General features: G+C 56.8%; 1 protein-coding gene across 4 annotated transcripts; it reads right to left on the reverse strand.

The window, feature by feature from the left end:
• Positions 1-10,063: 10,063 nt before the first annotated feature.
• LOC111945387 (uncharacterized) lies at positions 10,064-13,177 on the reverse strand. 4 transcript variants are annotated; one of them, XM_086868280.1, is made up of 8 exons: positions 12,583-13,177; positions 12,392-12,466; positions 12,199-12,276; positions 11,198-11,248; positions 11,083-11,118; positions 10,951-10,995; positions 10,626-10,769; positions 10,064-10,539 (listed from the first exon to the last, which is right to left on the reverse strand). In XM_086868280.1, the coding sequence occupies exons 1-8, from the start codon at positions 12,917-12,919 to the stop codon at positions 10,202-10,204; spliced, it is 1,104 nt and encodes a 367-aa protein (XP_086724406.1). In that variant the 5' UTR covers positions 12,920-13,177; the 3' UTR covers positions 10,064-10,201. The 4 variants fall into 4 exon arrangements, with proteins under 4 accessions (XP_086724406.1, XP_086724404.1, XP_086724405.1 ...); XM_086868278.1 differs by having other exon boundaries at positions 10,626-10,781; XM_086868279.1 differs by having other exon boundaries at positions 11,198-11,251.
• Positions 13,178-13,533: the final 356 nt, after the last annotated feature.

Here is a 13,533-nt window from a genome sequence, read left to right on the forward strand (position 1 = left end):
GGGGAACCTGAATCTGCCACTCTCCTTTCTACCCCGAGTTCACCCTCCAGCCCTCTCTCTGCCATACAGAATATCCTGCCTGGTTTGGCCAGGTGGCAGATTCAGAATTAATTTTTTAATTATGTCTAATTGGACGCCAGTGGCAGTAGCAGCTCCCAGAGGATGAGCAGCTCAGATTTAGCTTTCACACCAGCAAGAGGGTGGAGTGGAGCACACACAGGGCACAAGCTTGTGCTACACCAATGCACCCCAGTTTCACAGAGGTCTAGGGGCTGCTTGCAGCATCCTTACCCATCCCTCATCCCCTGTCTCACTGCTGTAGGGCTGACGTGCAAACCTGCTGCTAGTCAAATTTGTGAAGATTCGACAATAACAGAACCAGTGGTGGGATGATATGTCCCTTGCAAGCAGCTACACAACCCCTGGCCTGCCCTGCAGCAGACACGACAGGGGTTACACATGTCCTGCAGGAAGTGGACAGGGGTTTTAGCCAGGAGAGCTGCCTAGGGCAGCCTGGAGGAGCCACACACCAGCTCCGCTAGACTCTGCTTTTCTGGGCTGCTGGTGTGGCTCAGAGCTCCCTCTCCTTTTAATTAAACCTGCAACTGCATTTTTCATCTCAAGGACAGGCCACGCATCCAACCACACTGCCTAGGAGGGAGCTCGGCCAAGCAGCACTGGAGGGGATCCAGGCATTCTCTGCCAGCCCAGCTCGTCCATGGGGGCCCATAGCTGCCTGCTGAGAGCTGGGAATCCCCATTCTCACTTCATCTCCCAGTCCCAGGGTGGGCAGAAACTCACCTCCCTGCCTGGGAGGCCAGCACAGCTCGGGGCACAATGAGGTGCATTGCAAGTGCAGAACACACAGTACTGCAGGACAGAAAGGTTTTCTGCTCACTGCTTCAGGCACCAAGCATGGAAAAGCAGATCTCTCCTGTGGGACACCCAGCACAGGGGGTGTGTGTGCCTCTCCCACCAAGTCTGTCTGGGAGCATGCTGGGACACACCATGGGAGACTCCAGTTCCTCTCAGTCACCTCTCCTTTGTTGCAAGGTCAGAAGCACCAGTGTGTCCATCCCTATGGGTCTAGTGAGTTTTCTGTCATGATTCCCCATAGCCGCCAGCCTCTGCTATGAGGATGCACTTGGGGTGAAGGCTGGACTCTCCTGCCTTCCCCTCCTGCTCAGAGACTCAGGACTGGGGTTTCTGTGACTCCCACCTCACCAGTGTAAACAGCTTTCCCGATGTTCCATCCCTGCCTCTACCAGGCACAGCAACCACATAACCATGGCAACAGTATCCCTATAACAGCCAGGTACATCTGACATCCCCATGGCAACCAACTCCCGGAACAGCCGATGAAGAGCTTTGCTTCCTTTTGCTGGAGAGGGATGGGGGGGAGCCGAGCCATAACAGGTCAAGTGGTGGCAGGGATCTGGGCACTGGGTTTCTGCCCCCACTTTGTGGGGCAGCATAAGGCTTCACAGCCTCTGTCCTGACATGTAGGATTCAGGGGACACAGGGATGCAGGAGAAGGTGGCAGCCCTGGAAGCAGTATCATCCCGATTCAGCCTTCTGCATCCCAGCTCCATCCTGCCTGCTGGGCTGTCAGTGTCATTGGACCAGCACTCCCTGCTCCAACAAAAGTTTCTTGGAAATGTGCATCCCAAACACTAGTATTGTGCTTCCTGCCACAACCTCCTCCCACCCCAATGTCCACTAAAGAGGTGCTCTGCCTGTTGCCCTCACTCTGCCCTCCTCGGGGGCAGCCTGACCCTCCCACCACTGCCCACCCAATGCCTGCTGTCCGAATTCATCACCCAGCAGCCCTGATGCAGTCTGTCGTTGCAGATGGCAATTGCATGCCATGCAACTTTAATGTGTCAGGCCTGAATTATTGAGCCCTGCAGCAGACTGCGTGCAGGCAGGCAGGACCTGGCATCCCTCCTCCTCTCCCTGCCCATGTGTGCCCTACCAGGCAGCAGAGGGTGGGGGATGGCCAGAGGTCCAAGTTTTTTGGGGTCTCTCTGGGTGCACAAGAATGCTGTGCCCCTTGTCTAACCACTGTGACTGGGAGGTGTGGGTGGAAGGGTGACTCAATCACCAGATTGGTCACCTGGGGGTTGGTGAGTCCCCAGGCAGGTGTGTAGGGAGGGATGTGTAACCCTGCTGTCCCTACCTCAGCATTTTCTCCCTGTATCCTCTTGAAACCCCTGTGAGTCCTCACCCCTCCTGCTCACTGTGCTGCCAGACCCCAGGGAGGCAAAGCCTTTCCACCCCAGTCAATGTGAATCCCATGGTGGATACAGACAGAGCTTGCTCCCTGGCCGGACATGGCTGTCACTGTGCTGCTCTGGGGATGATGAAGGATTCAGAGAATGCCCTGGCTGCTCTCTTATTTTTGCAGTTTGCCTGAAGCACCCTGCAGCCACTCGATGATTTTCTCATCAGAGTAGCAAGGCTTGACTGCCCTCCCCACGCAGACTCATCCATCACCCACGGCTGGCACTACTGTACAGCTCACAGGCACTGGACCTGCCTGTCCTGCTCGGTCCCTGGCTGTCCCTCAGCCCTGCAGGCAGTACCTGCACCATGGGCAGCCTGAGGCAGCAGCTCTGTGCATGCAAAGGGACCCCCTCTTCCCTTGGGGAACCCATGCACAGCCTACTTGCTCACCCCTCCTTCTCCTCCATGCCCTAGCTCCAGGTCTCATCGTCCCTGCTGCCACCTCCAGCCTTCAGGGGATGGGATCAGGGATCCCTCAAAACTTCAGCCCCTTCTGCTGCATGCCGGGTGAGGACCAGGTGGGAGCCAGGAACTCACAAGTGGGAGATCCAGCTACAGATGGAGAAAGCCCAGCTCTCCAGGACCCTGTTCCTGGGAAACATGCTGCCATGGGTACCTGTCCCATAGAACTGAGACAGAGCTGAGCATGACAAAGCCCTGAGCAGGGACAAGGGGTCCTCAGGGGGACCCAGGGCACCGAGAGCAGCATTGTCCCAGCAGCACATCATGTCACAACACCCAGAGAAATGAGGAAACAGAAGGGTGGCAGGGCATGCCTGGTTTGGCATGAGGGTAGAGGTGCAGGGGCTGTGGAGTTGGGGGACAAAAGGCTTGGCTGTACCCACAGGGACCAGAGCACTGCAGGGGGAATGAATCAAGGGACTCAAACAGCAGCTGCTGTGGTCACATGCCTGGAAGGAGCAGCAGATAGGAAAGGGGGACACAGAGACATGGGAAATCAGGGAAATGTGGAGTTGATGCAAAGCATCACGATTTTCTGTTAACTGAGTTTCTTGGAGAGGTTGGTGGGGAAACCTATGCGGGGCTGGACTCAGGACTTTATCCCTGGCAATTTAGAAGAGGGCTGTTGAAGACCTGCTCTGTCAAGTGGAAAAACCACTTGAGTTGTGCTTAACTTCATCAAGAGAACTGCATAGAAATCAGGGAGCTTGCTAAGAGAAATTAATAGAGCAGCCAGGGGGGGCAGACTGCCTGCAGACAGCATGAGAACTGCTCAGATCCGCATGCTGGAGACTTCCAGTAAATGAACATGTCCTTTAACAAGATTTGCAAGGCCAGCATGGAAAAGGAGCAGAATGAGTAAATGGGTGGGAAAGGTCACTGCTCAAGGAAGGGAGCCATGCCAAAACAAAGAGCACATGAAAGTGGGGGGGAGGTTGGATGAAAAAACAGAGCAAAACAACCCCCAAACAGCCTTTGAGGAAGATCTTGGCAACAGCTTAAAACTGCAAATAATTTTGCAGTGCTAAATTTGCTAAACTGTTGCCATAGCAATGAGAGTTTGGGGATGTCCAGGGGTGCATAAGGGTGCTGCAGCTCGGATCTACTGCTTTGGATGAATCTTGGGGTAGGATCTCTGAGTCCTGCAAGCTCTTTCTGTTAGTTCAAGGAAGTCAAGTGTTTCTATCCCTGAAGCAGACATCTATGGCCTGCAGAGGGTGATGCTGAAGGAGCAGCCTTGGCACATCCTGGCTGGTGAGCAGAGGAAGGGCTGCAATTGCAAGGACAAAGTCTACGAGTACAAAATGCAGCTGCACTTGCTGTCAACTGGTAGGAAATTAAGGCAGTTGCTCTTGTGAGAAATCAGCCTTGCACCAACAGAAATCAAGCTGTTACACCAAATGCAATCCTGGATAAATTTATCTTAAGAAGCAAGCCTGCAGAGGAAGATAAAATCATGTTAGCAGAGGCTGAGAACATTGTCCATAGGATGTGTCCTAGTTTAGGGCAAATCAGGAAGGAAAACTCCAAATGGGGATCTCCACAGGGAAATGCCCTTCTCCACCAACGGGTCCGGGAAAAGGAAAAAAAAAGAAATTCCGTGGAGAGAAGTGGAAAAAGCTGTTTATTTAACAGAAATTGAGTAATATTAAATAATAAAATTATTAAATAATAAAACTTCTTGCTGTTCGATGGGATGGTAAGTCTAGGAAGAAAAGTCTTTTTTTATGTGGTGCAGCTCGGCTCACTCAGGTTCTTATCAGTCCCTCTGGTGCTGGAAAGTGCCGAGGCCCAGGCCCCGGTGGGCCACAGGCGTGAGCTCCCGGGGTTTTGCTGGGTGTTCAGTCCAGAGCAGGCTTGCACAGATCCAAGAAAATTGAAAAAAAACAAGGGTCCAGGGAACTCCTCTGCTTCAGCTAGCTAAAACTAACTAAAAGTCAGAGAGAAGCTCTGTCCCGCTGTCTGTCCGTGCTGCAGACACCACAGTCCAGGAGCGGGGTGCGTGGGAGTGATGTTTTCCTTAACACACTGCGCGCTTCTTCTTTCCCCTCTCTTGCTTTCAAAGACAGTCTTAAAAGTGCAAGACTTAATATATAACATAAACCAGACGATTAGAGATACCAGTATCATAAAGTCACCCCAAGACATTATGTAAAGCCACTGTTCTCTTTATGGCTTGCAGATTAAAGTTTTCCCTTAAAAATAATTTCCCCCCACTCAAACACTACCACTAAAATTTCCCTCGAGTCCCAAGTGCTCAGCAATATGTTGTTATGTATGAACAGAGCTCTCAGATGCATTAAAAAAATCTTATTGAAGCTTCCTGTTGGACTGCAAGAGGTGCCTACAATGAGAGGAATATTACAGATTATTCTTACTTTACATAAATATGCTTCATCACCTCCACAGCTAAAACACAAGGCTCTGCGTCTTGAAGAGGAATGTTTTTGGCTAAAATTAAATGGGCTTGGAACAAGTGCAATCCAGAGGCTCCTGGCTCAGCAGGAAGGGAGGTAAGTCCCTGAGGGCTCCGTGTGCCAAGTCCTCCTGAGAAGCTTTGCCCCAGGGCTTGCCTGCAGTCAGCAAATCTCCTGCCAGCACAACTACAAATCCCAGAGATGAGCCCCTGAGGATTGTTGTTCTAATTAACTAATGAAGTCGTCTCCTGTTGGGAAGATGGATAATCTGAGCTGGAGGCTTCCTCCCTATTGTGGGGGAGGACCTGGAGCAACACCCACATCCTCTCAAAGGACCTCATAAATGTTTGTACACCCCGGGGTTGTACTTGCTGCAGGGAGGTGCCAAGCGCTCCCAGACACAGCAACTCCCTGCCCCCTGCCTTCAAAAACCCATCTGACCCCATCCTCTGTCTGCCAGGTCCAAAGACAGCTTGGCTGCTCTCATCTCTGAGTTTTCACTTTGGTCTCATAGTTTTCAGGCAAATCACAAGAGAAAAATTAATGTTTGAGGAGGGTGAAATCTGTGCAGGATCTCCCTGAGCTGCAGCCATGTGCAGCACAGGATCCACTTCAAAGGGAGGAGCCACTTCATTAAAAAAGGAGAACTAGAGCTTTTGATATCAAGATAAACATCCTGATACACATCAAAGCAGCTTCACCTCCTTGTCCTTAAACACCCTCTCCCTGCTTCACTTAAGTTCTGGATTTTGGAATTATACCTCTGCCTAATCCATGCTGTGCTGCATGGTTGGTTGTTTGGCAGGGGAGATTGTGGGTGATGCTTTGTGGTGTGTGAGACCTTCAGGTCATGTCCATGAGCCTAAACACGTTGTCATTGCCTTCTGTTCCACATATGAAGAACTATGAGCTGCTGGTGAAAGTGATTCTATTTCCATTGAAAAACATCATGTTTTTAAAAGAAAGTGCAGTAGAGAAGGGGCCAAAGGCCAGCTGGGTTGCCTGAGAGCCCAGTGGCATTCAGGCCTCTGGACACCCTGCTCGAGTGGCCACAGGCCCATCTCTGGCAGCAGGCTGGGCATCCAGCAGCCTGGGGTAGAGGACTGAGGTGTGAACACTGACCACTGGCACAGGGAGAGGCATGAAGATGTAGGGGTGGTGTCTGCACGGGGGGCTGGTAGGGGTCACATCCACCATGGTAAACCTTTCCTTCAGTACTTGGGGATTATGATAAGGATTTCATAAGGCTCAAGAGCCACGTCCTGTTCCTAATGTCCATATCTTATGCTTTTGCTGTGGCCAGGGGTTTTATCAGGGTGGCCACTGGAGCAGGGCTGCAGGGTGAGCTGTCACCTCACCAAATCACCTTGTCCTTGGGGCACTCTTTAGGACAGGAAAGAGAAATGGCTGATGTAGTGAGGAAGACACAGGACTGAGCATTCAGCTGTTAGCAGCCAACTACAGACACAGCCCAAAGCTGCTCTCAGGGCAGTCATTTGGGTCATACTACCTGTACTCCAGGTTTATGAGGTGGGACTGGGCTCAAGTGGGCACAGAGCAACACCTCCAGGTCACAGTGTGCTGGCTGGGAGCGAGGCACGGGGCAAAGAACTCGCTGCCACCGGCAGGTTACCACCCTACTATTCCAATTCTTCTAGATATTAAACACAGGCTCTGGAGCAGGGCAGGCCATGCAGGAGGGAGAGGATCAGGAGAGTGGTACAGCTTTCACTTGTTCCAGAATGGGTTAAAACCAGGGAAAAATCCTCCCCACAAGCCTCCACTACCCCAGGGATCCATTCTAGCTGCCCTGGCAGCTGGCTGTTGGGTTTCAGCAGCCGTGTGGCAAGCTGCTGTCTGTGAGAGAGGTGGAAGGAATTGTATGCACAGGCTGCCCACAGCAGCATCCTCAAGCTTCCTGGGCCACCAGACAGCAACACTAAAATCCTGCTGAGACATGCTGGTGCTTTCACTTGTATTTCTAGCCTGAAGAAGATTCTGCATGCCCCAGAAAAAGCCCAGCCTTTTTTTCCTGTGTTCTGGCTGTCACTCCAGCATGGGTCTGGAGGGGGAGAGCCTCACCAGGCAGGGCTTGCAATGGACATCCCCAGGAATGGCTCGGACCCTTCCACATCCACATTCCCATGTGCCAGCCTGTTCTCCTTGCCAGAACCGCCACCTGCACTGCATCCCAGGACTCGGGGCTCGCTGGGGAGAGGCTGGGGGTCCTGTCCTGCCCCACCGCCCCTCTGGCACCGTCCTGAGCCCAAGCTGGGGGGGAGGAGGGGCCCGGGAAGCGTGGGACATGGGTTGCTTTGCGGACAGAAGCTGGAGCACACGGCGCCGTGCGAATGCCACAGCCTGGCGTTCTCAGGCCACCCCACCCCTGCGGGCCGGGCCGGGCCGGGCCGGGCCGGGCCGGGCCGGGCTGGGCTGGGCTGGGCTCCGGATCCGCCCGCAGGAGCCCCGGGGCCGCCCCGAACCGGGGATGCCCCGCCCGTGACGTCACGGAAGCCACACCCACGCTCCCTACCTCTCCCCCACGGCCCCTGCGATTGGGTGACGTGCCCGGGCAGACCCGCCCACCCTCTCCTTTCTGAGTTCCTATTGGTCGCTGGGCTGCCACTCACGGAGGGGCCGGGAGCTGCGCCCTGGGGCCCGCGGTCCCTGTGCTGGCATCGTGCGTCCCCTTTGCAGCCCCTTTGCAGCCCTCAGTGCACCCCTGCACCCCTCAGTGCACCCCTGCACCCCTCAGTGCCGCTCACCGCACTTCACTGCAGCCCCTGCACCCCACTGTGCCCCCCACTGCCCCCTTCAATGCCCTCCTCACTGCCACCTCGCTGCGCCCCTCATTGTGACCCCCTGCACCTCTCACTGCACCCCGCTGCACGCTCCGTTCAGACCCCCGGTTCCCATCGCTATGTCCCACTTGTACCCCCCGTGCTATCCCATGCACCCCTGACCTGCAGCCCCCAGGACATCCTCCCCCATTCCCAGTCCCTCCTCAGCAGCCAGCCCCCTCCCATCTCAGAGCTCCCTTCACTGCCAGGGGCCTGCACGGAGAGCAGACAGCCTGTCCCACTGCCCCAGCAGCCCAGGGCTCAAGGAATGGTGCTGTGGTGTCCCGGGGCTGGGAGGAGTAGGTGCAGGCTCAAGTGAGGAGCATGGCAGAATGGCAGGGAGCACCCCGAGGCGTTGGGAAGTGAGGTGGTGTGACGGGGATCACAGCAGGCTGGTTGGGAGCACGACAGGGCAATCAGTGGAATGATGGGGAGCACAGCAAGGTAAGTGTGGAGCATGGGCAACCACAGCCCAACCATTGCAACTTCACCACTGCAAGCAGCAGGGCTCAGGAAGGGAGATCCCACCTTTCTCTTCTCTTTGTCCACTCTGATAAGTCCCAGGGAGAGAAATCCAGGGCAGAGATGTTTGCAGGCAATCAAGTGACCCCATCACTTGGGGCCAGAGCTGCTGGCCAGCAGCCAGGCGGTTTCTGCTCTTGCTTGGGAGCGCAGAGGATATTTTGTATGCACTGGTGGGAGTATCTTGTGCACCAGGGCTGGCCCTGCTCCCAGCAGCCCCCATAGACCCCAGCTCCCTGCCCACTGCATCACGAGGCCAGCGTGTCTCTATGGCATGCCTTTCTCTCCAAGCCAGGGTGTACAGCTGGTATGGGATGAGGGACAGTGCTGGGGGTGCGGTGTCACAGGCTTTCCCAGCACTACCCACCCATGTTTCTCCCCTGCCAGATGATGTCTGGGCTGTGATGTTGTTGCTCATTGCTGCTGTGACACCTGCTGTCCCCCCACCACCTCGCTGTTGGGCCCTGTGATTGTGCCCCTGGTCCCCCTCCATGGCCACATGTGGGGTGCTCCAGCCAGCTGGCGTGTGTGCCTGGAAGACGTGGGGTGCCCTGGCAAGCTCTTGGAAGATGTTAGGGCAGGCAATGGGCCAGATTGTGCAGTGGGGAGGGCAGGAGTTGAAGGACATCTAGTTGGGGAGCTACAGGGACATGGACTGCACCCTCACCCTGAAGGCCATGCATGGCATGCAGGCAGTGGATCCATCACCCAGACATCCTCAACGTGGGATGGACAACTGCTTCAACATGGACTGCTTGCCTACCTTCCTGGCTGGGCTTGACTGGTCTCTACATGGTCTCCCTCCTCTTCTGAGAGAAGTGGCCAGCCACCTGCCAGCCCTCCAGCAAGTGGCATCTGGCATGGCAGGACCATTTTCATGATGTCTACGCAACGTACACTTCCTCTTCTCGCATGTGGCAAGGAGATTCTGGAGGTAGACAGCACACTGCCCCATCCCCATGGAGGATGTGCACAAACTTGTGAAGGTGGTGGGGTCCAGGCAAGTCAGAGGCTCCTTTTCTAGGCACAACACTCCACACCACATCTGCAGCTCCTGTTACCTGATAATGATCCACATACTGAAGCAGGAGGATCCCTCCTGGTGCAGGAGGGCCTCACCAGAGTGTCTGGCAAGCCCACAGTACTTGCTTCGAAAGCCCCAGATTGTCCCCTGGAAGAAACCTGCCAAGGACCTGGACACTAAGGGACAATGGCTGCTGCACATGCTGTTTTCCCAGAACAGCATCAACCACCCCAGCCTCTTCCCTTGGAGAAGGATGCACCCTGGGCTTCCTGGCCTCCACTCCTGGCAGCAGCCCTGCTCTGCTCCACAGCCCAGCAGCACATCCCAAAACAAGGTGTGATGCCCACCCCAGGTGCTGCTGTAAAAGGTAGAAAAAGTACATCTGCCCCATACTGTGTGGGTTGAGAGTTTCTTGGAGTCTGTAAATAGCTGAGTTCCCCTCATGTTCATCTCGAAACTGAGAAGGGGAACATTCCCCAGAGAGGGGGAAAGAATTGGTCAGCTGCCATCACTAGTAGAAAAGCTATTTTTAATTTTATTTAAGTGTCTCTCTAGTATAAACTTTGAAAATATCTGGAACCTCTGATACAAAAATCTGTGCTGTGGCTGTGTAGTAAAGCTCTTGCTCCTGTGGCCAGTGATAGTGGCACTCATGGGGTGATGCACCTGGCTTCGGGGAACAGCTGAGGCTCCTCTTTGTGATCCAGGGAAGTGTGGGAAGCACCAGAGGAGCAGGGCACTCCAGAGCCACCCTCAAAAAGGGGCATATGGGGGACGTAGTGGCCAATGGGGCCAGGATGGATCTGTGGCCGGAGCAAGAGTTGGTTCAGGGTCTCGCCCACCTGCATGAGGCTTTGGGAAAGGAGGTGGAGTTGGGAGACTGTGTCGCTGGCCAGGCTCTCCAGTAGTGCCTGCTGCCGCCGTGATGTCTGCAGGATCTGCACCAGCACTTGCTGGACATTCTGGAGCAAGCCTGCCACGCCAGAGCCTGCAGTGAGAGAGGGGTCAATGGCACCTCACCATGGCTCTGAGAGCTCTCTGTGAGGGTGTTGGAAAGCTGCAGGGAGCACCCACCATGCAGGCTTGTGTCTGATGCATCTTCAGCTGTTGCTGGCTGCTCACTCGTGGCTGCTGTCTCATGGGAGCCTGTGGCTGCAACAGCCAGGGGCAGCATTCCGTTTCCTCTTCCCATCCCCAGGGAGGTCTCACCAGGAAAACCTGTCACGGAACCTTGGCATGGAGGAAACAAGAAGAGTGATGGAGACACCCAAGCCCCAAATTTAGCTTGACTACGACACAGAGCCCTGGGAGGGCACTGCCTCTGGGAGCCCATGCCCCTCTCACTGGCAGGAGCTGTGCCCCGGAGCACAAGGACTTGCTCAGAGCTGCAGACACTTACCAGCCTTCCCCTCAAATCCTTCCTGCTTCAGGTCAGTGTGACAGCCTGGAAGGAGAGCAGACACAGCCCGTGAGCTGCAGCTACCTCTTGCCCCAGGGCACACATGCATGGTAGCCAGGGCATGGTACTCACCCAGGAGGGAGAGGGGACGGAAGCAGCAACCGGCGTCTGCAATGAGAACCATATCAGACCCTGCCTGTGGGGCTGAGGGAGTTTACTGGGCTGAGCAGGACAAGAAAAGCCTTACGTGGCATGGCAGGGGCTGTGGGTTGCACTCCTGTAATGTGGTCCCCACCAGCTGCTGGGAGAAAGCAGAGAGGAGAGATACATCTTCTGAAGGGACCTGCTAGTGGGTCACCACCAGCCTGGGGTCTACCTGGCTTGCCCCGGCCAGCCCCTCAGCCTGACATGCCCTAGCCACAGCTCCAGAGTGCCCTGCAGGTCCCCAAAGCGTTTCAGAGCTAGGTACAAAAGCAGGAGTCACTCACCCACCACTGCAATGCAGCCACCTCTGGGCTGGAAGGCAGCAGCGGCAGAGCAGCGCGCAGCAACGCTACACAACAGACTAGGACTGGAAGAGAAGGAGAATCCCACATCCACTTGAAACTGCAGGGGGAATTTGGGGAGACAGAAGGCAGTTACCCAGTGTGGGAAGATGGCCAGAGTGCCCACGCAAACCAGGCTCAGGGATGTACCCTGCATCACCTTAGTGCCAAATCCCCAGGAGTGTGAACAGCAAGGGGTGTGCAGGATACAGTGGGTGGGCTGAAGGGCAGGGGAGCTGCAGGCAGCTCCGGCCCTCACACACAGCCCAAACTCATCTGAAGCTTTACAGTGTAACTGGGCAAGGGAACTGCTGAAGGAAAGGGAGTCACATGGCATGTAATGCCACCAGCCGCGAGATTCCTGCGCTATATCAGGGCCACTGCCCCTTCCAGACCTCTTTCCTCATGATCTGCCATAGGGCAGCCAGCAGCCTTGCCATGCCCTCAGGCTGGGACTCCCTCCTGCCCTACCCCAGCCATCCCATCCCCACATGCTCTGGGGCCGGTTTGGAGCCAAAGCCTGCGGAGACAGAAGTCCAAACACATTCATCATCGACCAACCCTGCTGAGGGACATGCGATAGATGCCCTGATCCTCAAAGCCTCCCACTGCCATGATGCCGGCCTGGGCTGGGGCTGGGGCTGGGGCTGGGGCTGGGGCCGTGGCCATGCAGCTCAGTGCAGCAGGGCAGCTCAGTACTTACGAGCGTCTGGCTCGTCCTTCACACGCTGCAGCATCGGAAGCAGCTGCGTGCTGGGGGTGTCCTCGCCAACGTCCTGCTCTGCACGAGGAGATGAAGGGGTGCAGAAAAGAACTTCAGTAACTGGGGGAAGAGGGGTGTCTGCCACCTCGCAGCCAGGACAAGCCCCACTCTGGCTGCCTGAGCCCACGGATACCTGGTGCCTCTGATGAGGATGGAGAGCGTGTAGCAAGGGCTGACCTGCGCTTTCTGGAGGGCAGCTTCACCACGTCTAGGGGAAGAGAAAGACCATCAACAGACCCTGGATGTCCACACAGCACCAGTCCTCCACCAGCACCTCAAGTCCAGCCATCCTGCTAAGCCCACACGCCCGTCCTCGGCACGCACCTGGCATCCTCCGTTCGCCGAAGACGGGCCGCCCGGCCGCCCTCCAGATGCACTTCATGGCTCGATAGTGCGGCGGCAGCTGGAGCGAGTGGTGTCCTGCCCTCCGGCGCGTCTCCCGCTCCGAGTGGAAAGCCTGCTTGAGCGCCTTCCACTTGGAGCGGCACTGGGCCACGCTGCGCTCGTAGCCGGCCGCCGCCAGACCCCGGGAGATCTCCCGCCAGAGCGCCTCGTTGGGTCGCGACGTGGAGGCCATGAGCAGCGCGGCGTCCCCCGAGCCCTCCACCAGCGACAGGAGGCTGCTGACCTCCGCCTCCGTCCAGGCTTGCCCGCGGGGCATGCTGCCGGCCCGCGGGGCCCGGGGGCGCTCGGGCCCGGGGCGGCGGCGGGGCTCGGCCGTGCTCTCCCGAGGGCGCACCGGGAGGATGCCCCGCCGGGAGCTGCACCGGGAACCGCCGGGAGCTGCACGGGGAACCGCCCCGGGAACCGCCCCGGGAACCGGAACCGCCCCGGGAACCGGGAACGGCTCCGGGAACCGGGAACGGCTCCGGGAACCGGGAACGGCCCCGGGCAGCGCCGCGCCGCCGATGGCACCGGGAGCCGCACCGGGCGCCGCACCGGGAGCTGCCGGGAGGAGCCGGGAGCCGCATCGAGCATGTGCAGCCCCGGGAGGAGCCGCTGGGAAACGTAGTCCTGGACGAGATAGCCTCCCCCAGAGATAGCCGCCAGCCCGGAGCAGGGTCGGTGCCTGCCCGCAGGCTCCCGGGGCTGCGGGGGATCTCTGCCGCTCCTCCTCACGGCAGGGATGGCCATCACGGCAGCCCGGGACGCTGGGGCACGGGAACGAGCACACAGCCCCCACCGTCTTCCAGGGCTGAGATGCAGCTGCAAACCTATGTAAAAAATTTGCTTGTAAGCAAACAGCCCCATGGCCCTGCTCCTTGGAGAGAGGGG

This window comes from Cyanistes caeruleus, chromosome Z, assembly GCF_971803275.1.
Source record: "Cyanistes caeruleus chromosome Z, bCyaCae1.hap1.1, whole genome shotgun sequence".
In the NCBI taxonomy this organism is placed as follows: domain Eukaryota; kingdom Metazoa; phylum Chordata; class Aves; order Passeriformes; family Paridae; genus Cyanistes; species Cyanistes caeruleus.